The sequence below is a fragment of the Miniopterus natalensis genome, chromosome 20 (genome assembly GCF_054644295.1).
Source record: "Miniopterus natalensis isolate mMinNat1 chromosome 20, mMinNat1.hap1, whole genome shotgun sequence".
Lineage (NCBI taxonomy): Eukaryota > Metazoa > Chordata > Mammalia > Chiroptera > Miniopteridae > Miniopterus > Miniopterus natalensis.
Window position 1 is genome coordinate 24,125,355 of NC_142100.1, and position 27,925 is coordinate 24,153,279.

At 41.0% G+C, this 27,925-nt stretch overlaps 1 protein-coding gene across 2 annotated transcripts in view; it reads left to right on the plus strand.

Moving 5' to 3' along the window:
* Positions 1-27,925, plus strand: part of HECTD4 (HECT domain E3 ubiquitin protein ligase 4) — a 122,380-nt gene that overhangs the window by 34,969 nt on the left and 59,486 nt on the right. Inside the window, exons 6-22 of one of the 2 annotated variants that reach the window (XM_087828682.1) lie at positions 447-585; positions 3,196-3,366; positions 10,072-10,264; positions 11,235-11,393; positions 13,204-13,317; positions 14,032-14,172; positions 15,735-15,967; positions 16,580-16,725; positions 17,932-18,002; positions 18,597-18,702; positions 19,459-19,579; positions 20,364-20,486; positions 22,405-22,529; positions 23,285-23,438; positions 23,950-24,050; positions 25,539-25,737; positions 27,696-27,842. In XM_087828682.1, the coding sequence (XP_087684808.1) occupies positions 447-585; positions 3,196-3,366; positions 10,072-10,264; positions 11,235-11,393; positions 13,204-13,317; positions 14,032-14,172; positions 15,735-15,967; positions 16,580-16,725; positions 17,932-18,002; positions 18,597-18,702; positions 19,459-19,579; positions 20,364-20,486; positions 22,405-22,529; positions 23,285-23,438; positions 23,950-24,050; positions 25,539-25,737; positions 27,696-27,842 (2,443 nt within the window). The remainder of the gene's footprint in view (positions 1-446; positions 586-3,195; positions 3,367-10,071; positions 10,265-11,234; positions 11,394-13,203; positions 13,318-14,031; positions 14,173-15,734; positions 15,968-16,579; positions 16,726-17,931; positions 18,003-18,596; positions 18,703-19,458; positions 19,580-20,363; positions 20,487-22,404; positions 22,530-23,284; positions 23,439-23,949; positions 24,051-25,538; positions 25,738-27,695; positions 27,843-27,925) is intronic. The other variant, XM_087828683.1, reaches the window with a different exon arrangement.

Below are 27,925 nucleotides of genomic sequence, written 5' to 3' on the forward strand. Positions count from 1 at the left end.
TAAAGAGTCTGGTAGCCCTAAGATCATTGTTTTAACCAGAAGTTCCTCTGTGATTAGAATTTATATAATATTAGTTTCTTCTCCATGTTGATAAATGGACATTTTTCTAGTAAAGTTTCTTTGTACTTCGATTTGACCTTGGATTAGCAATGATTTTCAGTTAGGATGTAAGGTCTCTGAATTGCTGCCAAAAGAAACCACAGTTTGAGATCCTTTTATATATTTAATTAGAACTTTCCCCCAACTATTTTCTCCTCTCCAGTTTGTTGTGGAAAGTTAATATTTGCCTTAGTCTGTTAGTCCCAAAGGTGATGTAATATGTTCACTCTCCTTCAGATTGTTTGCAAACTTAGTCATTTAAAAACATTAGGTGGAAAATGTTTGTTGTGGCTTGTGGGGTTCCAGAGCCAGCGGGGTGACGCAGCTGTGCACCTTTCTCCCCACAGAGGTTTCGTGTACTGCCGGAATGAGGAGCTGGAGCCGGGATGGGTTGCTTTTGGCAGTGGCAGTCTTCTCCACCGGCCTGTGTCTTTTGATAATAAACCTCACTCCCTTTTCCAGGTCATCGACCAGAATACCCTTCAGGTAAACAGAAAACCAAAGCTTTGTCTTTGTATTTTGGAGACAGTAAGGGAAGTTCCTGACATCATCAGAAGTAATAACACATTGCTCTAGTTTCCTGCCAGAGTGTGTCCTTTGACTTGTCATTGTCTGGCATTCTGTTTCATTTCTAGTGTCTTAGAGTTTGCACACACGATCTGAGTGAATGTGCTCCCTGAGAGTTTCTAAGGCCAGCAACGAACTTTTCTTTATTATTAAAAAATATCCTAGTGAATCAGAGATGGTGTTATATAGCTGCTGCTGCTTTTTCAATCAGATCTCCTTTGGGAAGACATCCTTCCCCTATTCAGTTTGTTCTAACCAGCCTCTCTGAGGGATGGGAGCTCCAAAATGAGTTTAGATAAAATCATTGTGTGCAGTGGGTTAAGAGTGCATCTTTCCTGCTCTCTAGCACTCTGTCAGAGCACTTGCCGGTCATACTGAAATCACCTCTCTTGTTTCCAACTCCTCAAGACCGTGCACACCTTCAGGTCCGGACCCTGTCTTACCCATCTTTGTGTCCATAGGATGTACCACAGTGCCTAGCGTTCGATTGATGGTCGTAACAGTAATGAGTACTGTGTCTCTGTTTGTGCCAGGCCCTGGTCTAGGCAATTGACATACACTAGTGAGGTGTAACTGTGGCAGTTTCATCATATAGATAAGGCAGCTGAAGCTGAGCACATTGCAAGCAGTCAGTAAGTGTTTATTGTTGAATGGAGGAATGTGGCTCAGAGAGGTTAAGTAACTTGCCCAAGGCTACACAGTCATGGCAGCATGAGAAATTGAATGCATGGTTCTCAGCTCTAGAGTTCGAGCTCTTTGTGCTCTAACTTTCTGCCTTTCAGCCAAAGTTGGACTGAATGGCTAAAGTTCCCATCTGTGGAGTGAGTGCCCTGACAGTAGTTATATACAGAACTTAAGTGGGATGTTACATCTCTCTTTCTCACTCAGTTGTCTTTCCTGGAGAACAGGGGCTGAGTGTTGTTTACCATTGTGTCTCTAAAGCACATAGTAGGTACTCAGTAATTGTTAGATGAGTAAAATGAACACATTAATAAATAGATGCCCAACTGCATTCGTTTCTTATCTCTAATGCAGACAGATGAGAATATCTCCTGTAATTATATGAAATAGAGTGATAAGCCTGGGAATTAAAGAGATGTCAAATCTTGGAACATGGTTCACATTTAAAGTGATGTCAGTTTCCTCTGTGTTGTTGCAAAAACTCTGATGTTGCCCAGCCGGTGTGGCTCAGCAGTTGAGCATTGACTTAGGATCCAGGAGATTGCAGGTTCGATTCCCGGTCAGAGCACGTGCCTGGGTTGCAGGCTGGATCCCCAGTAGGGGCCGTGCAGGAGGCAGCCGATCAACGCCTCTCTCGTCATTGATGTTTCTATCTCTCCCTGCCTCTCCCTTCCTCTCTCTGAAATCAATAAAGACACATTTAAAAACAAAAAACAAACAAACTCTGATGTTGTCCAAGAAAACAGTATTGTCAGTAACCAGATATGTGCATCAGAGCAATTTGGGGGTAGCTTGGGCCAATCAGTAGCTATCAACTTTCTAAATTTCCTGGCACTATAAGCGTCAAAGTGTGGTTACAGCAATTAAATGACTTTTTAACTTTCGACGTAGACAAAACAAGTCTGGAAAAAAATTCATATGAAATGAGTTCAGGGGTCAAAAGTAATCTTAGGGAAACGAGTGACTCACCCAAAGAGGTGGAGTAACTGAAGATTGTTCTCACTGTTCCCTGAAGGCATCTGACCTTCTCTAATTATGTTTATTTTGGGATTTTCAGTTCTGCTCCTACTCTTGGATTTAAAAAAAACTGAATCATCAGTTTTCTTGGTTCTCATTTTCTCTCATTTTAAATTCTTTTCTCTGGCAGTAAAAATGAGTATGTACCTACACATTTAACGTGAAATGACGCACACTCATCACTATGCTGAAGAGAAGGATGTTTCGTGTAGAAACACGTGCCGTGGTGGGTAGTGCCAAGCACAGGGTCTTTCCTCCCTCGGGCCAGGCAGTTTCGGCAGCCCTCCTGCTAAGCTGGGTCTTACACGCGCCTTCTTTTTACTTCTACCTTTTCCTCCTCCCATGCCTCTCATCTCCGCTCCCGTGACTCCCTTTCCCCTTCTTGTCTCCTCCTTCCTTGTTTGCTAAGTAACTGAGCTGGACTCTGAATTAGGTGCTGAGGGCGTAAAGATGAGTAAGACACAGTTCCTGTCCTGTAACTGTAGTTATTAGTCGTAAAGCCATTTACTGAGAGCATTTCAGAAAGCACTGTTCCCCTAAAACCTTGTTTTTAGTAAGTATTTGAGAAAACACACAAGCACAGCAGATTTAAAGTGTTTAGTAAATATTAATCTCAAGGATCTTTTTATGGTACATGGCCTATTGTATTAACTTTTATATTTTTGTCATGTAATTTTCACATATTATTCTTAGAGATAAAAGTTAGTTTTATTTTGACCAGGAAGCATATTGCATTCTCATCTTGGAATTAATAGCATTAACAATGAACTGATAGAATTAATCAGAATTTATATGTCGCACCAGTGAGTTTTTCCTTCTTTTTGTGCCCAGGTGTGTCAGATGGTGCCAATGCCAGCGAATCACCTCCCCGTTGGCAGCACTATGAGCACCGTGCACCTTTCTTCTGATGGCACTTACTTCTATTGGATCTGGTCTCCTGCCAGCCTGAATGAGAAAACACCTAAGGGGCATTCTGTCTTCATGGACATTTTTGAACTTGTGGTAAGTTTCACTCTCTCACTTTGTGTCTTTGCAGAGACATTTCTGTTAGGACCTAAGAAGTTTGGAGTATGTACGGTGTGTTCACTCTTGCCTCAGAATTGATTTTTCTCTTGGACGTCTTTGAAGGTTTCTTTGTTTGTAGTTATGTGACCAAATCAAGCCAAGCTTTCTGAAGGTTAATCTGGCAAGAGAATGGAGATAAGTAACAGTAGCCAATTTGTAGAGAGTGGAGTTTTTAAGTAGAAATGCTCATGGGACTTGTTGGAAATGTGGAACAAAATTGCAATCGCAAGATTGGGTCTATTGATAGGTTTTGGGAGTCCCCGAGAAAGATGACAATTAAAATTGAGAAGGCAATTATTTATTCATTAGATATTAGCTGACTGCCTTCTGAGAGCCAGGCAATGTTTTATCTAGGTGGTGGGAATTCAGTGATAGGCAAGGTGGGATAGAGTCCTTGCTCAAATGGAGCTTGTGTTCTGGCTGGTTGGGTGGTGGGGTAGTGGTGGTGGAAAGACCAAAAAACCCCCAAAACCATAAACAAGCGAGTGAATAAGTAGACAAGATAATTTTAGGTAATGAAGAAAAAGTTGTAGTTACCAGATGAAGAAGTCGGGTAGTAGGGAGGGGAGCTTTCTACCCGAGGCTCTGTGGCAGGAGCGAGCGTGCGTGTTTCGGGAAATGACAGTGAGCCAGAGTGGCTGGAACGCAGAGAGAAGGAGAGCCTGGGGCAAGAGGCTGGGGGCCATGGTAGTCTAGATCTGCACTGTCCGGTGTGTAGTCTGTAGCCATACGTGGCTGTTTAAATTGATCAGAATTAAATAAATTTAAAACTTAAGTTGCTCAGTTATATTAGCCACATTTCAATAGCCAGTGTGCTCAATAGCCAGTGTGGCTGGCTAGTGGCCACCATGTGGAACAGCAAAAACAGAACATTTCCATCATCGAAGACAGTTCTACTGGACAGTACTTATCTAGATTGTACTTGCAAAGACTTGTAAAGGAAAAAATTGCCCCACGTCAGGTCTGTGACCAAACCTTTTTTCAGGATGTAATTTACAGCCTCCTTCTGGGAAGAAATTAGCATTCCTGAAAATAAAACAAACATTGAAGCCATTTTCTAATAAATTTTAATAGGGTTAAAACTCATTCTGGGAAACGAGTCATCCATCTAACCTTTAACCGGACATTCTTTTCCAACCAGTTTCTCAGTGTCCACTAATCATTATCTTTCCTTGTGCAATGTCTCTGCCAGAGTGAATGTTTGAATTGATCTGCTAGAGATTGTACTACTTGGACATGTGTTCAGAATTAAATGTATAATTATTTTTAAACAGACTTACTAGCTGGGTAAAGGACTTCGGTCTTTATTCCTAAGAGTAATGGGAATACAGTGAAGAATTCCCCTTTCCCTGATATGCTTTTGTTAAATTAAAAGTGAAAATTGTATTCAAAGAACCTAAGGTAGCACATCCAGGTTCCTTCTGAGAAGTGAGTCCCTGGTCCCACCCCCGCCAGCTCTGGCTTCAGCGTTTTGCTCTTCATGTCTCTGAATGGCTTACGTGGCTGCTCCTTGACGTAGGAACTCCATATATTGTGTGTTGGTCTTTTTTTGCTCTGATAGATGAGGATTTGGCTCACTTTTCACTCTTTTTCTATTCCTCCTAATGCATTTACATCATTCACTTTAATTCCTCTTTGGTTGTGTTTGTAGTTTATAATTAAACCTTTATTTCTTGTTTCTCAGCTCTAAGGCAGTCTCTCTGATGCCCTTACTGTAGAAGGTGGAGGTGGTAGTGTCCCTTCCTGTCCTTCAGTGTGGGAAAAACCACAACCAAAAGTGTGTTCAGGGGAGTACTGAGAGGACACGAAGAGCTTCACCCTGACCCAGCCTTAGGTAGCCTGGGGTTGGGGTCATCGGGCGTGGTGCAGTGCCGTTGTGAGATAGGGTTGTAGGTTAAAGTTTATAAAAGGAACTGTCCTGCCCTGGCTGGTGTGGCTCAGTTGGCTGGGTGTCATCTGTGCACTGAAAGGCTGCCAGGTAGATTCCCGGTCAGGGCACAGGCTCAGGTTGCAGGCTCGATCCCCAGTGGGAGGTGTGCAGCAAGCAGCGGATCGATGTTGCTCTCACATCGGTGTTTCTCTCTCTTACTCTCCCTTCCTCTCTCTAAAAATCAATAGAAAATCTTTTTAAAAAATCTTGAATGCCTTAAATTAATTAATTAATTAATAATGGAGCTGTCCTCCCCCTTCCTGGTGCACATGACATTTGTGCTCAGGTGCCATCTTCCCAGTACATTCACAAAAGACTAGACCTTGATTTTCTGAAGAAACTGAATGGCCCTGGAGAAAGACCTTGATTTACTGACATTGGGGTTCATTTAAGGAAAAGACTTGCCACCCAGTGAATCACCCACAGAGATGTTTCAGTAAGCAAGTCTCAGCCCTGTGCACAGCATTTCTGATTAGTGCTGAACTGTTTAAAAAATAAAAAGAACAGATAGCAAAAAAACCCCCACAACACCCTACAAACAAACCCCCAAACTTTGGAGAGGTATGTATGTGGAAGGGGGAGGAATAGATTAAAATAAAAGGCGGACAAAATGCTGATAATTTTTGAAGCCAGGGAAGGGGTACCTGGAGAATTCATTATACTACTACTTCTTTTATGTACATTTTTTAAAAACTACCCAAATTAAAAGCTTAAAAAATTTTTTTTAAGCAGACAACCAAAGATCTCTAGGCAAACAAGGAAATTCTCCACTTTGAAAATTAAAAATAAGAAAAAAATAAGAAAAATAACTCATAGAAGGAGTAGAATAAAACTTTATAAACACTACTCTGAGATACGAGAAGATACTGCATTATTAAAATAGAACAGGATGCCCTGGAAAAAGAACCATCAGACAATGAGAGAGAGCTCCTGGAAATTAAAATTGTGATTGTCAAAATTTAAAAATTAGTAGAAGGGTTAAAGATAAGAAATTTCCCAGAAAGTCAAAGAGATAAAGGGCAGTAAATATGAGAGAGAAGCTAAAAGGAGTAGAGAAGAAGTCTGTCTCCAGTCTTAGGAACAGGAGTTCCAGAAAGAAGACAGAAGGTAAAGAGGAAAGACGTGATTAGAGAAATAATCCAACAAGAATGTCAGACTAAGGCCACTGGGTCCCAATTAATGAAGAGTGCCCACACCTTGGCACATCCTGAAACTTCAGATTATCAGGAATAAAGAGAGGATTCTAAAGCTTCCAGAAATAAAATAAAATCTTGCACAAATGACGGGGAATTAGAAAAGCACTAGTCTGACTATTCAGTAGCATCGCTGGATGGAAAAATGGAGCAGGACTTCAAAACTCAGAGGGAAATTGATTTCCAAGCTAGAAGCCAGTGGCCAACCATAGTATCAATCAAGTGTAAAGACAACATAAGGATATTTTTAGATGTATAGTTATATAATCAAAAGCCCATACTCGCCCTGGAGGAAACAGCAACTGAAATAGCCTCTTCCCGTGGCATGAAATAAAAGTTGGGCAGGAAGGAGCCTGCTTTAGACTCAAGAGCAATCTTTGAATTGTCTTTGGAGTCTGAATCAAACAAGCCAACTGTAAATTTAAAAAATTAACCTTTTTGGAGACAGTTTGGAATTTGATGAAACCAAGAGGTTATTCTTGATTTATTTTTAAAGTATAATAATGGCATTGTGGTTCTATAAGAAAATGTCCATATTTTGAGAGATGTATAGTGAAGTATTCAGAAGTGGAATTATGTGGTGTCTGGGATATGCTCTAAGATATGTGAGTGACAAAAAAGGGCGGATAGGTTAAACAGGTGTGGAACTATCTGGATTGTAGTTGAATCTGCATGATGGGTCTATGCAGGTTCATCATACTACTCTATTTTTGCATATGTTTTAAATTTTTCCTCATTAAATAAAAAATTTTAAGCACCACTAGTTTAGCCGTTTCTAAAATGCTGACTTGGGAAGCTAAACATAGCTATCTGGCTTACTGCCTATGGTGCTTTCACACCATGGAACACTGTGTAGCCATTAAAAAGTATGAGGCCGATCTGCACAGACTGAAGTAGATTGATTTACACTGTTTAGGACAAAAAGCTAGGCTGTATTTGCTACCCTCTGTGTATTGAAAGTTGGGGCAGGGAGGCTGATTCTTTCTGCAGTTGTCTTGTGTTAGCAGCTTCCCTCCCTCAATGGATCATTCCCTGCAGCATACGAATACATTAGAGGATATCCTGTCTTTAAGAAACAAGTCCCTTGACCCATACCCGCCTCCACTACCCTATTCTTGGCTTCCCTTCACAGCAATACTCTTCAAAGAGTTTATCCTTACTGTTTTTATGTTCTTTCCATTCTGTTCTCTCTTGAACCCACTTTAGTCAGCCTTTACCCTTATCACCAAAACAGCTCTTCCCAAGTTCGCAGGGGGTTCCTCATTGCCAGAGTTGAGGTCAGCTTTTCACTTTATTTGACCTGTTAGGAGTATTTAACCTGGTTTAGCCCTCCCACGTTCTTGAACCTGTTCTCACTTGTCCTGTGGGACACCCCATGGGACTTCTGTCACTATTTGTTCCTACCCTACTTCTCAGCAGCCACATGTGCCAGGACCTCTTTCAGGGCCCCTTCTATCTCCTCGAACTCCCTCATTGATCTCATTCTATCTTACAGCTTTAAACACCTCTGTATACTGATGATGCTCACATTTGCATCTTAGCCAAAGCCTGTCCCGGGAACTCTAGATGCATATCGACGTGAGTGTTTATTTGTATATGCACAGAATATGAGACTTTTCCTGCCCCTCCCACAGGCTTTCCCATTTCAGTTAATGGCGTCTGTGACCTTGCAGTGCTGGCCTTTGGTGTCACTCTCAATTCCTTTTTTCCTTCCCAAATTCTGTGTCTAGTCAGCAGATGCTGCCTGCTCTATCTTCAAAGTATATCTCAAATCTTACTACCTCTGTAAAGGTACTTCATGATTTGGGCCCACTCTTCACCTACCACTCTCCGCACCTACCACACTCCTCCCTCTCATGCCACCCTAGCCGCAGCCGGCCTCCTTGCTGATACCTAAAAACCCCCAGTGTCCCATCTGGGGACCTTTGTGTGGGGACATTGTCCTGCAGATAACCACGTGGCTTGTTCTCTCACTTTTTTAGGTCTCTGCTCAAATATCACCTTATCAGAAAGACCTTTCGTACCATTCTGTATAAACTATTTTATATAAAATAAAATCCTGTCTCTTTTTACCTCTTTTGCCCTGCTTAATTTTTCTTCATGGCTCTTATTATTACCCATTTATTTGCTTATTTTTTCACTGTCTCCCTTGCCTAGATTGTCAGCTCCAGGAGGGCAGGGATTTTGGTCTCTTTTGTTGGCTGCTGTGTCCCTGGCCCCTAGAACAATGCCCAGCACATAGTAGGTGCTACTCTGTACAGCTCTTTCCTGGCTGTGCTCCTGAATTTTCTTTCTTTCTCTTGCCTCTTCTGTTACCAACCTTTCGCTTTGGACTCCTCCTTTGCTTTTTATTTGCTTCTTATAAGCCTCACCGTTTTGTACTCCTATTCCCTCTTATCTCTGTACCCCACAGCTGCAGGCCAGTCCGGACCACCTTTTCTGAGCTTCCAGCCAGATCCAGGAGCCCAGGTCTGAAAGGGAGGTGGGATGCAGAGGCTGCATGAGATATATGTGAGACATTTGACAGCAAATGGAAGTGGAGAAAAGGGGTGGTATTTCCACGGGCCACCAGGCATGTGTGTAAGATCTCAGACCTGTGAATATTTGAAACCAAGGAGCACTAAGTTAATAGGGAGACACTGGCGATGAGGGAGCAGACGGAGTTAATTAAGGGAACAGTTAGAGAGGAGGCAGAAGTGGAAGACTTAACCTTAAATAACACGAGGCGAAGTGAATTAAGAGGAAAGGGAGGAAAATGAGACTAAATACAAAGATCCTTGAGTTGGAAGAGAGATGAGTGTGAGCAGCTTACAGTAAGTGGTCTGGATCTTTCTAGCAGTAGAGACAGCCAAGAGGTCTGCTTAAAGTCAAGCTCAAAATTGGTAAAGGAATTTTGAAATCACCACTCCAGGGACTTTGCTGGGGATAATCAAGTGATGAGTGAGGACCTGCCGAGCACCAGCAAGGATCCAGTTGGCGCTGGCATATGTTTTTAGCAGACAAAGTCTGCCTTTTTCTAGGACAGCTCTGCCAGCACCCAAGCAGCTGGGGCTAATGTGAACGGCTGTTAATACAGAGCTTGGGCTTTAGCCACTAATTGGATTTCAAGAAGACATTATCCTCATAGTTGTACTTAATATTAATAGTAAATCAAAAACTGATTTGTTTCCCTCTCATCGTACTTGTCCCTCTCAGACGCTTGTAATTAGTGAGAACTGCCTGTGGAATTCAATATAAGGAATTTTAATCAACGACCTTTCGTAGAATTTATTAAACTCGGCTCATTACTTTTAGAAATGGGGCTATTATGAAAAATGAAAGCTCTCAAACTTAGCATGGCCTTTCTTTAGTTCTCAGTAGTTTCTATGGAGCGCATAAGTTTTAAGGTTTTACCCCTACCCAGGTTCAGTTTTGGGAAATGGTTTTGAGCAACCAGATCACGATAATGCAATTCTCAGAAATTTGCTAACCACACAGAAACAGGTATCACTTAAGGACCTCTTTTTCTTTCAATGTTAGGTTGAAAATGGTGTGTATGTAGCCAGTCCGCTTCAGGAGCGCACAATTCTAATGAGAAAAGAGGGCGAGTCTGCGAAAAGCATTAATGAGATGCTCCTGAGCAGACTGTCCCGCTACAGAGCTTCGCCGTCTGCCACGCTGGCCGCCCTCACTGGCTCCACCATCTCCAACACACTGAAAGAGGACCAGGCAGGTATGCTGCCCTTCGCTCCCCACCTGTTAGCTTGTGTTGCTCCATTCAGCTAGGTATCTATAATTTAAGACGAGTTTTTAGAGCATTTTTAGGTTGACAGCAAACTTGAGAGGAAGGTGCTGATATTTCCCATGGACCACCTGCCCTGGCACGTGCCTAGCCCCCCATCCTGCACCAGATGGCATATTTGTTACAACTGATGAACCTGCGTGAATGGATCATCACCCAAAGACCATCACTTACCTTAGGTTACATTCTTTGTGTTTGGACAAATGCATGAAGACGTGTATCCATCATTATGGTGCTGTGCAGAGCGTCACTGCCCTCAGAATCCTTTGTTCTCTGCCTACTTATTCATCCCTCCCCTCCCCAACCCCTGGCCACCACTGATTTTATTAGTTGTCTTCATAATTTTTCCTTTTCCAAAATGTCATATAGTTGGATTCAGACATATGTTGACTTTTCAGATGGGCTTCTTTCGGTTAGTGATGTGCATGAAACACCCCTGTTATTCGTGAAGAGTTTGTAGATGACATGCCAACTACGTGACTTTATATCAAATCATCAACCGTAGTAAAGAAAAGGCTAGGAAAAGGGATCTGGGTTCATATGTTTAATGAATTTAATGCCATTTATACTCTAATCCTTTTATGTATTGAAATGTTGGGAAGAGAAAATATTTGCGATTAATTCATTATGAGACTATCAAATTAAATACTTACTAGTTTGTATTAGAATTTAAGAAAGATACATTTTATTTCCACAGGTCTCTGTTGTATTAGGAGGTTTGAGGCCAAGCTAGGCAGACGATCATTATTTTTTCCTTAGCTTGTTACTTCTTGCTCTGCTTTCTAAATCTGGGTGTACCCTTGTATGGCTTTGGGGCCCTCCATTACCCTCTGATCTGTTTTGGTAACCAGGTTAATGTGTGTCCAGTATTTCTACTCACTGTTTCCATTCCTTTCATCAGCAAATACCAGCTGTGGGTTACCTCTAAAAATGCTTCGAAAGACGCCCATCTATACCTGTGGCACATACTTAGTGATGCTGGTCCCACCTCCAGGGGGCTCAGGCAGCTCTGCCACCCGCTCACTTTTTGGTGGAACAAGTGGTTTGTCATCTTTAAAAAGTAAGCGAATTTTATTTTTGACACTTCTCTCGATTTGTCTCCAACTTTGCTGACATTTGGGTTGTTTCTACTTTTTGGCTATTTTGAGCAATGCTAACATTCATGTACATGTTTCTGTGTGGATGTGTTTTTGTTTCTCTTGGGCTGAGTTGGAGTTGAGTTCTGGGTCATACCGTAACTATATGGCTGCCCTTCGGAGGGACTGCCAAACTGTTTCCCAAGGGGGCTACACTGTTTTCCGTTCTCATCATGGCTCCAGTTCCTCTACGTCCTTACCGACATTTATAACTTTCCTTTTTTTATTATTACAGCCATCCTCGTGGGTTGGTATCTCATTGTGGTTTTGCTTTGCATTTCCCTAATGACTAACGATGTTGAACATCTTTTCTTGTGCTTATTGGCCATTTCATTTGTATATCTTCTTTGGAGAAATACCTATTCAAGTCCTTTGGCCATTTTTAAATTGGGTTATTTGTCTTTTTATTGACTATTAGTCTTATGAAATTCTTTTTTAGTTTCCTTGGTATGGCTTTTTCTCTCAACTGAAATTGGCCCCATTTGATTAAAGGAGGCCTTCACAGTGCTGTTTTTTTCACTAGGATATAGCTTATACAGTGATTCTATTTTAGACCAACAAATCAATGAATGCTGAAGTTCCTTCTGTGGCCTGTTCCACGTTGGTCACTGTGGGGGCTACTCAGAAGGTAGGAGAAGTGGTTGGTGCTGGCCTTGAGGAGCTCGCAGTCCGGTGGGCGAGGTGATGCAGTTGTGAGAGATAACTAGAGAATGATACACGGTGCAGTATCACTGCCTGGACCAGGGGGGCAGGTATCAGTGCTGCAGAATCAGAAATAAAGGGTGATTGTGGAGGGGGAGGAGGGAGAGACTAAATGAGGTCTTGAGTTTAAGTCATGAAAACGGATATTACTCATATAAGTGGCCAAGTGGGGGAAAAGGCATATGCATGGTAAACACAATGAAAGAGAGATTTGGGGAAGATCATTTTGTTGCTGTGCAGGATGGAACAGTAGAAAATAGAACAGAAACAAAGGGCACAGTTGAGATTATAGCTTGCGTCAGGCGTGATGAGGATCTGGATTTTTTAGGGTGATGAAACAAGAAAAACAAGCTCGAGTGACACAGGGCTCGGATTTGATGTTTGAAAGTGGGGGAGAAAATAGTACCAATACATTGGAGCTGCGCATAGGAGCTGGTATAGACCCTGGACGTATTTTAACTTACCTATTCTTCATAAGAACTGTATGAGGTTGGTACTGAGAGGTTCAGCAAATTTCCCAGGGTCACACAGCAGTGGTAGAGCGGATTTCAGACCCAGACACCTAGAGCCCATGCTTGTCACCACTACACTATCCTGTGTTAAGAGAAAAGGCCGAAGCATCTCCACATTTTAGAGTCATTGCCTGGAAGGACAGCATTGGAGCTGTGTTTGTGTCCATTAACCTTTACTGAGCACTGACTATATATAAAGTATTTCTTGTAAATGACCTTGTGATGTGAATGATCATACCTCCTTTTGCAACTACCTTTTTGATAACCTGTATTGAAAAAACCTTTATGCAAAAGTTGCCATTTAAAACCCACTTTCAAAAATATGTTTCACTATTTGGAAAGATATTGTTTGACAGTTTTCTTTTTGTGTCTTATGTGTGTATTCTGTTTACTCATTGTCACCATCAATAGACAACAAAAAAGGTGTGATTTTTATGAAAGTCTTGTTAAGTTTAAACTTTGAAAGTAGATTGACCATCACTTTAAGGCTTATTAAACAGCTTAGTCTTTGTTTCTGAAGTCCTAGCCTCCAGCTTGGTGTATAATATTTCGGATGGTCAATTCACAAGTCGGGCTGATCTCATAGATGCTGCTGGAAGCTCGCTGGGGCGTGGTGCTCTTGTGCCAGGATTGGGTAAGAAAGAAATGCCCACATTTCCTTGGAAAATTCAGTTTTAGCAGTTTCTCTCAAAAAATCTTGCCAATTCCCTGTGGTATTCTGGTTTCCTTAAAAGAAAGATTTGATATGCTACTGTTTAATTTTGAGGGTTAATATAAGAAACTGTCACGTGAAACCTCTGCATAACTAGTGAAGATACTGTCCAGTAGGTTGTGTAATGATGCCTATAGCAAATTCTTTAAAGTTCATGCAATTGAAAGATTAATTTCCTGTTAGGAATTGGTATGCATCTTATTTTTAGAAAGTGAGCATTATGTAATATTTTTCTCTTTGCCTTGGCTCCTAGTAAACTCATATCTTAAGTTTTGGGCTCAGTTACTAAGGCTTTTATTGGGTGTTATGTTAATTAGTCCTGTTGTACCTGGATTTTAATGTAAGCCACTGAGATCCTTTTTGGAATTAGAAAGGTCACATATAAGTCAGTTACTGAGAACCATCTCTTCCACGAGACTCGTTCCATTCTCACATAGGAGTTAAGCAAAGCAGAAATTGAATCCTGCCTTTTGGCTGAGCCTTGGTCTGTTTTGCCAATTAATATGTGGGAGTAGGATATGGATTGTCAACACTGGGGAGAATCCGTGCCTTTCCATTTGTTAGCAGTGCTTATGAGAACTATGTATACGGGCAAGTGATGACATGACAGTTGAATGGAGTCTGCTTTTTTTGCAGGTGCCTGTTACGATACAGTGAACAACATGCTGTGGACCTGCTCAAATGACTATATCGATCAGTGGTGTAATCCTGGGAATCAGGCCTTCCATTATGTCTGCCAGAGACTCGGAGTCAGCCACATCATCACGGAGCCCAGAGGTGAGTTGCACTCAGTCTTCCAGAAAAGATTTACCCCATGAAATATCAGAGGACAGCAGCGTGAGTGAGAACATGGCCCAAGCAACACAACGGGTCAACAGCCTTCCCTCTTTGAACTTAGAAACCTAAAATCCTTGCTGTCTGATTAGTTAACGATTAAGGAAATAAGCATATAAACAAATAGAGCATGTGACAATAAGTTAAAATGTACTTAAAATTTCATGGCATCAGTCAGTCCTAGTGGTATGGAGGAGCGAGTAGCTTGGCAAAGTCTCTCCCCATAAAGCAATGATAAAACTGACAAAGCATCAAAAACAAGTATTTCTAGGCTCTGGAAATTGACCAAAGGCAGGCACCAAATTGAGAAGTGGGTGTTCATAAAACCACTGAACGTTGGGTTGGAACAGTGGGAGTCTGTGTTGTTCTTAGTTGGGGATGCTCCTGTCTCCCACCCAGCTCCGTCATTGCAGCAATCCCACCAGGTTGGGGCAGATTGTGTAGACCAGCATATTTGTCGCTGGAGGGGCTGACTTGATTTGGAGCAGAGCATGGAAAAAACTCATGCCCAGCAACACTGTCAGTCAGGACGAATAACATGAACCTGAATTCATTTGTAAGATCAGGGATGCAAAAGACACAGAATTAGTGAGGCCAAGAGGGGCCCTAGGATTAACATGCAACCAAAAAGTTCCATTTTGGCCAAGTTTGCCTTCCCTTGGGTCTCCCTGAGTCCTTTTCTAATAGTTCTGAGCGCCCCCAATCGTTTCGCAGCTGTGAGGGTCCCCTACCCAGGCCTGCCTCTCCAAGATTTCCTGCTTTCCTGTTCTTTTTAGCCAGTTCATTTCAGCTGTCTTAAGGGAAAAAAGCAATCTTTTTTTTGTACTTTGCCTATTTAAATTTTCACTTCCATTCCCTGAATTCCTATAACTATCCCTGAGGCATTTGTTATTATATAAGAGGATGCTTGTCATCACTCACAATGTTGGACTAATGGCTGTTTAGGCTGTGGTGACTAAATGAGATAAAAATGTTGGGGTGTTGTGGGAGGAGATAGTTCTGGACCAGCGAGGGGTGGTGGGTTCTACTATAGAGAAGCCATAGAAGATGGAGAGGTTTTACTAGACTGACTGCTGGAATGGGCTCTGAGCTGAGATGGCTTGAATTCAAATCCCAGCTTTACCACTCAGTAGCTGTGTGACCTAGGGTGAGTTATTTAACCTCTCTGACTCTTGATTTACTCTACAAAACAGGCTAAGATAGCCTAAGTTTATAATGATGTTGTATAAGATGATGCATGCAAAGCACTGAGCTGATAGCCAAGCACATAGAAAGTGCTCCATGGTGGTAGCTAGTTATGCTCTAAAAAAATTGAAATTCTCAGGTGTTTTCACCCCAGGACTCTGTGGCAGGGAGAAGGGTTCTCCAGCAATATCAGAAGAGACTGCAGCCAAGATACTCTCTCCTAATGTGTGTGTGTGCACCTTTTGCAAGTCAAAAGACTGCTCCTTGAGGACTGCCCCTGGAGATGTCTTTCCTCACTGAGTTTCCTTTTTGTTTTCTAGAAGAGGCTATAACCACAAGTGAGGTTATAAACCAGTTACTGCACCATGTTGGTGCGATGTGCATACACCAACTCAATCTTCTCGCTACCAACCCAAACCTGCCCATCACAAGTGTCCTGGGCAAGCAGCATCCGATCGAAGCACACCATCTCAGCAGCATTTGTGACATTATGGAGAAGGCCATGGTTAACGGGGACACCTGTATCATACGCTGCATTCTTGTGGTCTTTCAGGTAAGTAAGTGTTAAATAAGATAATGGAGAAAAAAGAAACGCAAACCTTGGCTTCAGCCAGCTAATTTCTGCCAGAAGAAAATTTGGTAAGTTTCCTGTTTTGCGTCTTCCTGCACCCTAACCCTATAGTTAGTTACCGTGACACTCATCACGCAGTGGTTACTGGGCTGTTGCTGTGCGTAGTTCATTGTCATTACTACAAGTGAAGTATTTACTGTAATTAGACGATTACACAATAGAAGAGATTGTGGTTAAAAATCTATTCATAAGGTCTGGCCTGGCGTGGCTCAGTGGCTGAGCACTGACCTAGGGTCCAGGAGATGGCGGTTCGATTCCCGGTCAGGGCACATGCCCGGGTTGCGGGCTCGATCCCCAGTCGGGGACGTGCAGGAGGCATCCCATCAATGACTCTCTCATCATTGATGTTTCTATCTCTCCCTCTCCCCTTCTCCCTTCCTCTCTCTGAAATCAATAAAAATATATATTTTTTAAAAAGATTGTATTTAAAAAAAAAATCTATTCATAAGAATATCTACGTGTACTTTCTTCAGAGGCATAATTTTATCCCCAGGAGAATGAGCATTTTTAGATATGCCCTTTATGTTTCTGTAGGTGGTATTTAAATTTTTCTTCAGCCCACAAACTGAAAGGAATCGAGACATCATTCGACGATCGGGATTGCTTCTTTGGCAGCTGTTGATGGCACCAAGAGATCAAATTTGCCCTGAAATTCAGAAGGAAGTCTGCCTCGCCATCAGGTAATCAGATAACTTTCATAGTGCTCTCTTCAAAATGCTTCCCCTGTGCTGCACCGTGACCTTCCCTGGCAGCCAGTAGCATAGACGTCTTACCCCACCCTGTCCATCAGGACCTCGTGCACAGAGGATAACTCAGCTGCACAGAGGCTTGTGGTCCCACGTCCTCATCGGATTTTAAAAAAACAAAAGACAAGAAAACCCTTTAAGCAGATATGTATCTCATTTGAGAGAGAGTGTGGCAAAGTGGTTAAGAAGCCGGCTTTGACTTTGGTTCTAGTCTTTGCCATTTACTAGCTATGACCTCGAGTCTTCAGTTTCCTCAGCTATAAAATGGGCATAAAAACAGCACCCACTTTATAGGTTTGTGAGATTTTAATAAGATAAGGCCTGACACAAAGTAAATGCTCAACAACATTAACCTTCATAATTTATGGACCATTTTTTGTTGTCGTTTAATATATATATTTAGTGCAGTGAGCTTTTACTTGGGAATGCAGCCTTATTATGACCAAGTATAATTGAGTGACCAAGAGAGAACGGAGTGCTTGGTCTAGAAGCACCACATGACAGGGGTGAGCGAGGGAGGGTAGTTTTTTTCCTTCCACAATAGGTTATGCTTTGGGTCTCTTTCTGTTGAAACCATGAAGGCAAAAATTAAAATCTAGTGTCATGAGGCAACTCCTGGGGATGATGGATATGTTCACTGTCTTGATGGTGGTGATGCTTTCATGGGTATATACATAGGTTAAAACTGACCAAATTATGCACTTTAAATATCTGTACTTTATTGCATGTTAAATCTCGTGAAAAAGTAAAAATTCTGGTGCTATTTGCAGTACTGTTCTTTCTGCCCTTTTGGAAAAGCTGCGAATTAGAAAGTCCCCTTCTCAAATGTTTTTTTGGCATAAACTGCACATATAGTGGACTTGACTACATTGATTTTTTTATAGCTCAGTTCTCTTTAACCGGTTCTGCATCTGGCCTCAGAGAAGTTATCATTTTGGTAACTCACAGATAGGAGGACAGGGAAACCACGAGCAGACTGTCACAACAGTGAATTTAGGCTCAGCTCCCCTTTCGTGATGAAACTTCCCTCAGAGTTATATGTAACCGAACTGGCATCTTTAATAAAAATAAAAATGTACATAGAATTTGGGTTTTCTAGAACGGTTGTCTAAAAGAGTTTTGGCCTTTCTGTCATTTCAGCTCTGGTTTAAATATCTTGTACCCAGGTGAAATGGAAATCAATAACCTACTTAAGCTGGTCTTAACAGAAGGTAAGAATTACCCTTTGGTTACCCTTGCACTGGCATCTTTTTTTTGTCTGTAAGGAGACAACTGGATATTAAGATAATAGATTTTTTTCCTTCATATCTATTAGTACTAATTTTTAAAACATATCTGCACATATGCCAACACTTCAACCGCATCAGAAGCAGAAACCATGTTTTATATATATTCAAACTCTATAAACGTCTCCCCACTGCTTAGCCTAATGTGCCTGATGTAGATGTTTAATGAACATTAAAGACAATGACTTCTTGGGGATTTCTAAGCCAGATTTTTCTACACATTAAAGTGCAACTTTAAGTTGACTAAACAAAATTCACCATGTCAGAGACACTGCGTTTATAAGCAACATTAATACAAGGAGTTAGAAATCACACTTTATGATATATCGGGGTCACTCCACTGAAATCTGGATGCACTAGTTAAAAAAGTCAGATTGATTGTGAGGTGTTCTTGCTTCTGTTGTTTGTGTAAGGTAGGTACAGGTGCCGGGTGCTAGATTATCGACAAACTTTTTAAAATAGCATCCCTTTTCTAAGTGTAATTACCAGAGGTACTTACGGAGCTTTGTTCTGTGTTAGGAGAGAGAAACAGTGGCCTGGCCCAGCTTCGGGATGTGATCCTAACCAATTTAGCTGAGCAGCTTCAAAACAACCGATTTGGCAGTGAGGACGACGATCATTACAGGTGACACCCGTTGTCTTCATCACTGCTTCCTCCTCCTCTGTGTTTTTCTCAGTAATTGATTTACATTTAAGGGTGATCCATTTCAGTCTCCTGTAATATCTTACATAGTTAGTATGTTAAGCTTATTTATTTTATTTATTTTTTAAGTATCTTTATTTTAGAGAGAGGAAGGGAGAGAGAGTGTGAGATAGAAACATCAATGATGAGAGAATCATTACTGACTGTCTGCCTCCTGCACGCATCTGACTGGGGGTCGAACCGCCATCTCCTGGATCCTAGGTCGATGCTCAACTGCTGAGCCACGCCTGGCCGGGCAGTATGTTAAGTTTAAACTGTGGATCAATTGAAATCCAGCAGCTGCCGTTTAGCAGGTTTCAGTTTTATCAGTGAAGTAACTTGGGCCTGGGGAAAGGGTACTTAGCAGAAATAACAGATGGAACTTATTTAAGAAATCTTGATGGGGGGGCGTCATCGGAATTGCTGGCTTGTGAGGGTGAAAGTGTAGCTGGAGCTGGTGAGGGGAGAAAGGTGTTGGTTTTCTTTGTTGTTTATAAAATACTTGGACTAGGTGCTTGGGTACCATTTTGTTTCTATAAGTTTGATTTAGGTAATATATCCAGTTGTTATCATCATTACTAAGATGATTTGCTTCCAGAACCAATTAACTATGTATCATCTTATACCAGTTGTATAAAATGTATCCTTTTATTACTAAACAATCAGTATCTTACTGTTACATTTTTCCTGCATTTAAAGACTAAATGATGAACTTTTACACTACATTCTGAAGATTGTTGTACGTGAATCCTGTATCTTAATCACCAAGTGCCAAACTGTCTCTAAAGATGATTTTCAAAAACTCCTTTCAACTGTGCCTGTAAGTAAAAATGTATTTATCCAGGTTGATCGTTCTATAATTTAGTTGTAATTTTGATTTCATAGGGAGAGGTGAGTGCAGTGTCCACCTACTCCGCCATCTTGACCAGATCTCAGTAAAAATGTGTGTAATGAAAGTAAAATTGAATCCAGTGTTTCTGTTTTCATTTTACTCTGTTGAGGTGTGTGTTTATACACATGCACACACACGCTCTACAGGGTAGACATAATTATGGAGGTCCATGGATGACTGTGCTTGTCCTAGAGATGTAGAACTAGACAGATGCACTTGAAATACTTTCTCCAAAGATGACGATGACTCCTGCTTTAAATGTCTTGTTGCAATAAATTGTTTGACAGAATTTGGATGTTTTTGTTTTGTTTAAATTGGTGAGGATTGCTTCCCCTGTTAATTTGAAATTTAACATTGTTTCCTAAACCATCAGTGTTTTAAAGAGACTAATAAGAACCAAAGATTCTTTTAAGGGTTTTGGTAGAGTCTTCTCTAATGGAGATACATGTGAGGGGAAGGAGGGTGGGGAAGACAATTAATAAGAGGCAAAGATTCAAGAATCTGAGTGATTAGTGAGAATTATGCAGCAGAATGCAGAAAGTCATGGTAAATGTGTCAGATTCTGTATCAGAAGCCAAGTGGAAATAAATCACCTGAGAAACTAACTTAATTTGTCTTCTGTACTTTCTCTTTTGCTTTAAAAACATGAGGATCACATGATCCCTTCTTTCAGTAGGATCTAGATCATTAAATGCCCTTATTTGTATTGAAGGCTGCATCCTCCTGCCTGCGCTATCTGATGGCAGTTCAGAACCACCTTCTCAGTAACACTATTTTGATTAAACCTGATGAGAATGATGACAGTGACAACTCCTTGCAGGGAGAGACATTGAAGGTACAGGTAAACACCAAGCTTTATTCTAACGATGCTTTCTACCCAGGGTGTAAAGCACAGCTTAACTGGCTAAATCTCTATGTATTATGATGTCGGAATTCACCATGTGGCTTATATTTTTGTGGGAGGTATTATTAGGCCACTCATTTCATAGAGTTTTATGTCATTGCACAGTGGTTACCATATTTGTGACACTCTCATAATGAGTCATCCATGTGCTCCTGTCAGTCTTTTCATGCCTTTGTTTATTTTTATCTTTTTTTAAGAACTATAAAATATGGCTCTTACAAGTGATCTCATATGCACCTGAGAGTTTTATTTATATAGAAATATATAAATAATTCCAGGAGCATAACAATTTAAACAACTTTGACATTTTGGCTGGTTTATTATATTCTCTTAATTCAAATAACTTTTAAAAGATAATTTCCTCACAATCTTTATATTGAGTAATTTCTAATCCTATAGTTCATTTCATTTTAAGTAATTATTTTTAAGTTAGCTTCTGTGTAAACTCAGTAATTTGTTCCCACATGGCAATTTGTAGCAATCCAGCGATTTTTACAGCATTGTTTATTGCAGTGTTGACAGGTGGTTAAAGCTGTGTTTGCTGTGTCCTTCAGAATCTCACCTTTGTGGGAGAATCAGATAAATGATGAAAGGTGGCTTCCCTAAGATGTTGACCAAAACACACTGAAAAATTAACCAAGGAGGCCATAGTTGAAGATAAAATTCACTGCAGTTTGCCCTTTTCTTACTCCTTGGTGTATATATACTATGTAAATCATACACGTGCTAGTTCATATATATAAGTTTATCTCACTATATAATGAGTTTTTAAATAGGCAGAAATTCGGGAATAAATCACTGAAATTGTGGATGCTGTTTATTACCTTCTTGTGCCTTAGTTTCCTAATCAGTGAAAAGGGACCATAACATCTCTGTTGTAAGGTTGCAGTGAGCATTAGAGACGAGGCATGTGGGATGCCTGGCACTGAGCTGCCGCCAGGTGTGCAGTCAGCAGGTGACAGCTCAGGTGGTCATGACGGTGCTAACGATGATTTACCTCATCTGGTCAGTTCAGCATTCCCTTTCTCTTAATAATACCGCCCCCCAAAAAGAAGAAAAAGACCCCAGGAAATTCCATCAGTGAAAACCAGTGTTTTCTATTTGAAAGGTTACATTTTATAAATTTTAAATTAACCTATGGAAAGAAATACTCTTGGTAAAGGCAGAATAGGCTGGATTGTCTAGTATTTCTGGGGAAAATAAAAAACACAGATTTCACCTAAAGAGTTAGTTTGGTTCAGTTTTTTTTAAATAGAATATAATTGTAAACTAAACATGTCTATAATCTTAACTAGTGTTTCTTTCAGTACTTAGTATTCGTACTCCCATGAACGTTCTGTCATTTTTAGTGTTCAATAGTGTGCTACTTTAATTGAATTTTTAACTTGCCTGTTTTCGAGCGTAATGGTTTAAAGCGTTAAGTAAAAGGTCACTTGTGCTGCAGAATGCTGTGTGTGTCGTTTTGTTCACTGCCTCTGCATGCGCCTTTCACTGTTCTGTTTTTCTCTTTAGCTGTCCTCATACCGCCCAGGCAATCTTCCACCTGGACAGTCTCCGGGCTGGCCACCGGGAGCTCTCTTGTGCTGGAGGGGATGGGAGAAATGCCTTTCTCCTGGGGACTCGTGTGCTCCCCGGGAAACACTGCGTATTTCTGTCAGCACTCCCGACCTCGGCCTCCCAAATCAAATTGCCACTTGCCATCCTAGCGGAACTTACTGCTTTGGGCTTATTCTGGCCACCTCATTATTTAATTTGGAAATGCTTCATAAAATACGTCATTCCATGTGGTCATCGTGAGTGTATGTTCATCACTAAGCTTAAAAATAACATTATGGTATTTTCTACCTAGGAGCTAAAGGTCAGTATTCTGGCTCTCGCCACCCAGATCCTGACGGGATGTGATGAAGTATTGGAAATGCTACAGCAGGTCACAACCGCCCTCATCAACAGTGACATACCCGACCGCGAGCAGAGGTGAGAAAATGGATTGTCAGCTGTGGCCTGCTGCCCTTCAGGAAGAAGAACTTGCTTATGAAAGCAAAATCTTTCAGGACAGAGCATCAAATGTTCAGTTAATACACAGGGATTCTTGTGAGAATAGGTTGAAAGAGCAAGTGTTTCAAAGCCAAGTGTAATCAAACTCGTTAATGGTGCTTTAGGTGTGACTGGGCTAAACTAGGGGTAGCCATCAACTAGGGGTAGCAAGGCTGTGGGGCAGCATCGTCTCTGACCTTCGGGTCTCCTACCTTCATTATTCTCTAGCTTAGCACCATGTGCACCTAGTTCCTCATGATAAGTACCTTTGGGAGGAAGCACTGATTTAGTGATACAGACAGTTAACTGCTATGCAAAAGATGACACTGTCAGAGACTCAGGGCAGCCCAGAGCCAAGGAAACTTTGCAGATGGTAACTACCTAGAGTAGCCATTTGCCTACCTAGAGACCCATTTATAAAGTGCTTCAAAGGTGCTATGAATTCACCATGTAAACCTTTTTTTTTTTTTGCAAAATCATAAGTTGAAGATGAAATTTATTAGGAGGTTTCTGTTCCCTCCCTCAGTGGTAGCAGATGGGAAATTTGTGGATTGAATTGCTATTAGCTATAAGTGCTTCACTAGTTCAAGGAAATGCAGTTTAAGAGCATTTGTCAGATAAAGATGATTTTAGTTACTTTTTCGCAGATGGGGAACTGCTTAAGCCACCAGTGTTTTTTCTTGAACTTCTTGTAGGTTAAAAGGCCTGGAACAAGTTACTAAGGCTACCATGCTTGGTCACCTGCTTCCAGTGTTACTGACCTCCCTGATGCATCCAAATTTGCAGACTCTGACCATGGCCGATGCCCTGATGCCTCAGCTAGTGCAGCTGGTTCTCTACACCAGTCAGGTATGATCCTGATGTGCCAAATTGAACTGCTCTGCAGCCAGCCCGCTTCATGCTGAAGCCGTGTGCATTTGCTGAGGCAGAATAAATGTACCGTGTCTCAGAAGCCAAGGGAAATAACAACGAAATGAAGAAAAATATCATGTGTGAACAGTAAACTGAAACATTAAGGGAAAACATTTTATTTGTTTGACATAATTACTTACTGCAGTCTTTTAGCAAGTATTAATTGCCGGTCAGCTGTAAAAAAATGCTAACCTACAGTGCTGCCGAGATCCTACCATGGAATTTCATCTCCTGATCCTTGCTGGCCATTGGTAACCAATATAAATGATATGTTCCATCCGAGCATTAAATGATGTTAAGTGGTCTAAGTAGCAAAGCATTTCTTAGTGACAGAGGGCAGACTAGGATTGCAAAAGATGATTTAAGTGCGAATTCTACATTTGGCTCCGGTACCGTCCAGATAACTGACGTAAGCACTTTAAGACATGATGATGGTTTTGTGTTTCAGACGGCTTTGCTGCTTAAAACCCAGTGTCCAGGTTTTGCCGAGGTGGGCTGTTCCCCATGTGGTGCATCAGACCAGAAGGGCAGGCTGTTCCCTGATGAGAGGTGAGCGGTGCTGCTTCCTCGCAGGAACCCCTGCCTTGTTTTCTTCTGGTGAAAGCCTAGTGCTCCTTTTACAGCAGTGACTTTTAGCAAGGATCATCTAACAGAAAGAAGAAAGAGAATTCAGGGACAGCATTTTACACATAGTTACAGAATTGCTTTGTAGTCTTATAAGAGCAGGTTAGGATAAACTTCCTACAGATCAAGAGGTTTGTTCAAAATTGACAAATTGTCAAATACTGATGATGAGCATGTAAAACATCATGACTTTGGCAAACAGTTTGACAGTTTCTTAAAAAGTTAAGCATATACCTACCTTATGACCCAGCTATTTCACTTCTAGAGAAAAGAAAGCATAGATTCTGACAAAGACTTGTATATGAAGCTCATAGCAGCTTTAAATAGAATAGTCCCAAACGCAAAACACCCCAAATGTCCATTGACAGGCGAGGGATAAACACAGTGCTATAAGCATACAATAAAATCCTACTCAGCAATAAAGAGGAATGAACTATGGTTGTATTCAACAACATGGGTGACTCTTAGATTACTTATGCTGAGTGACAGAAACCAGTCCCCCCCCCAAAAGTACATACGTGTGATTCTATTTATAGAAGACTCTGGAAAATTTAAGCTGACTTCTAGTGACAGGAAGCAGAGAGGTGGTCTCCCGGGTTACTAAGAAGGAGGAGGAGATTTTATGGGTGCACACAGGTTCAAACTTACCAAGTCGCACACTTTTAATAGTGCAGTTTATTATATGCCAATCACATCTCACCGATGCTGTCTTTAGAAACCCTGGTCGGAACGGAAGGACTCCGGGTTTCTCCAGAGCAGTAGGCTTTCCAGCTGAGCTTTGAGCAGAGGTGAAAGTGTGTATCTTTGTTTTGTTGTCCAGTACTGTTGGCGACAGCCACCTGCCGTTATCCAGTACTTGCAGTGTAGCTAATGTGACTGAGAGATTGAATTTTAAATGGTATTTAATTTAGATTAATTCAAGTTCAGTTACGATAGATAAGAAGCTTGGAGGCACTTTTCTTTAATAAAAATGACAGTAAAAGTACTTGCGTAGGCTCATGGAGTTTTCAACAATCGACATTCAGATGTCTACAGAAGGAACCTTTATAGGATGCTGGTCCTGTGGGATTTGGAAAGTAGCCAGTTTAAAGGTTTACGGCATCTTTGTTTTTCTGAGTAACTTTAAATGAGAGTTGGCGAGTTCCTCTCTTGGGTGTGATTTGGGTTTCCACCTTGAAAAAAGGGGGGAAATGCAAATATATTGTATTAAAGAAAGAACCTTAAATACAGGAATTTTTTTTTTTAATGTTTCGGATCTCCACTGATACCAAGCCTTCAGAAGCCACAATGTTGTCATACTGTGTGCTGTAGAAAACTAAAGTGACATTTCTTAACCTTTATATTTCACTGTATTATGTTTGCTTTTTTCGTTCCTTGGTGCTGAACTCAATCACGGTCTCTGTCTGGTTTTAGGGTGCTGGAAGAGAAGGAGGAGCCCGGCTTTCTCACTGGTCTAAAGATTCCTGCTCCATGGGCTGCTGGCAAGACTGTGGAGACAGTCCATCCTGTCCGAGACAACTATAAATTTAAAGAGACTGTCCACATCCCAGGAGCTCGCTGCCTGTACCTCAGATTTGATAGCAGATGCTCTTCACAGTACGACTATGACAAAGTAAGCAACGGCCACCTCAGAATTCTTTCCACCTCTACTTAGCTGATTTCTTAGATGCTTCTTATTTTTCTTTGCTGCTGGTCTCCATTCTTGACTTATTTCTGTCTGCAGATGTATCTTAGGAGAACTTTCCTAAGATGATGCCTTGAAGCATAGCGATTGAGGGAGTCAAAAGGCCAGGACCTCCGCGGTCTAAGAACAGTGTGTTAATGACATGTTGAAAGTTGACTTTTGTGAGCTTTCAAAGTTTAGATTCAAGTCAAAGGAAATTTTCCTTTCTGTGCTGCTTACCTCCTGTCTTCCCTCTCTGCTTTAATTCCTGTAGATGTGTGTGTCCATTTGTGTAGGAAGGTCTTACTGCCTAATTCTTGGGACTTGTCATGTATCTTTTGGGAACAAGTGGCCTTTGAGAAGGGTTTCAGGTGTGTTAGGACCTGTCTGTGTTTAAGTTGTTCTTTGCTGTTACCTCAGGGCCCACAGAGATTTCGAGGAAGTATAGTTTCCAACCTGGTGGCTGAGCCAAATTATAAGTAAAAAGAAGTGTTTGGGGCTCAAAGCGTTTTCTTCTGCTTGTAGTTATGGCATTGTAAACCATTATGTTGAACTTATGGGGAAAGGTGAATAAAATTGTGAAATGTAACATAAAGGAACAACTGAGAGATTATCTGAGAGCTTTGTACTTACACAGGACTGTTTTTATGTAGATGTTAGCTGTCTATTATATCTCTCTTCCCTGAACTGTGTAAGGGCAAATGGGCTTAAATCCCACCAGGGGAGATATTTAGGTTAAAAATAGAGGACTTCTTAACTGTATATACTGTGAGATGGTAAAACACATTACTGGGCAAATTATAGAACCCTCTTCCCCACTGTCTTTAGGCTAGTGTCTGGAAGGGTTTAAGACTTGCCCCCCAAACTCACCTTAGCTGCAAGCAGGAGAATTTAGAAAATGGTCTTTGGTGGGCCTTTCAAAAAATATATCTCCTGGCATCAGTCTGCACCACTTCATAGCTCCTGGCATTGCTGCCCCATGTCCTAGATTCAAGTGATAGGACTATTTAAAATGGAAATGGAAGAGGTTGCCATTTTAGTAGGTGTCATTTTGTTTCTCCATTAAAAGCCAGTAATTTGCATCTTCTGATGTATGGTAACCTCCACCTGCAGGAGACACTAGTGTTATATGTGGAAGCACAGGACTGCTCACTGCATGGGTAGAAGTTACAGGAACCAGGGCCCCATTCTTCCTATGAGAGGACCTGAATGCCAGGTCACCTCTGAATGGTTCTCCTGCATGTTAGAAAGTTGGTAGAGAGTCAGTTAATTGGATATAAATAAAGAGCCTTTATTGAAAAGTATTGATATATGAAAACTGACCCAAGAAGCAGCAGCCCCCTTTCTGGCTCAAATGTGTGTCATTTTCTTTTTATTCCATGAAGCATCATTCTAAGAATATATGGCTTATTTTCAGTTTGTTGCATTTTTTAAAATCCTCACTCATTGAGGTTTTGGGGTGGGTTTTTTGTTTTGTTTTGTTTTGCTTTGCTTTGCTTTTATTTTGTTGTTTTATGAGATATAACCACCTTTTTACCTGTATTTGTTCACTTTATTAATTTTGGGGAGGATTTAAGGAGTAAACTGTACCTCTTATTAATGAATTATATGTAGTTATTTAAGATTAAAAGAGCTATTTAAAAATATGTATATATTATCTGAGTATAACTATTTTAATGTGAGGTCTCCAACTCAATTAAATTGTGGTAACATTTGTTGTTATTCTGTAGCTGCCTTATAAATACCAATGGTCGATTGCATTCAAACTAGTCTCAGTTGTATCTTTAAAAAAAATCAGGAAATATTAATTATATTATGACACCAGTGCCTGGTTATAAATGTATTTTAAACAAATGCTTTCTGCAGCCTTTTTATTTGTAGATGTTGTTTTTGTTTTTCTTTTACAGTCTAACAGTATATTTTCTGTTTTGAAGTTGGTGATATACGCGGGGCCCAACACAAACAGTAGGAAGGTTGCTGAGTATGGAGGCAACACACTGGGATATGGCAGCCGTAGTGTCTTAGGAACTGGTTGGCCGAAAGACTTGGTGAAGGTATGGTATCCAGTCACATTCGCTTCCTAGAAAAGAAAAATGAACTTATATTTCTCATGGGCCCAAGTATATTAAGTAGAATT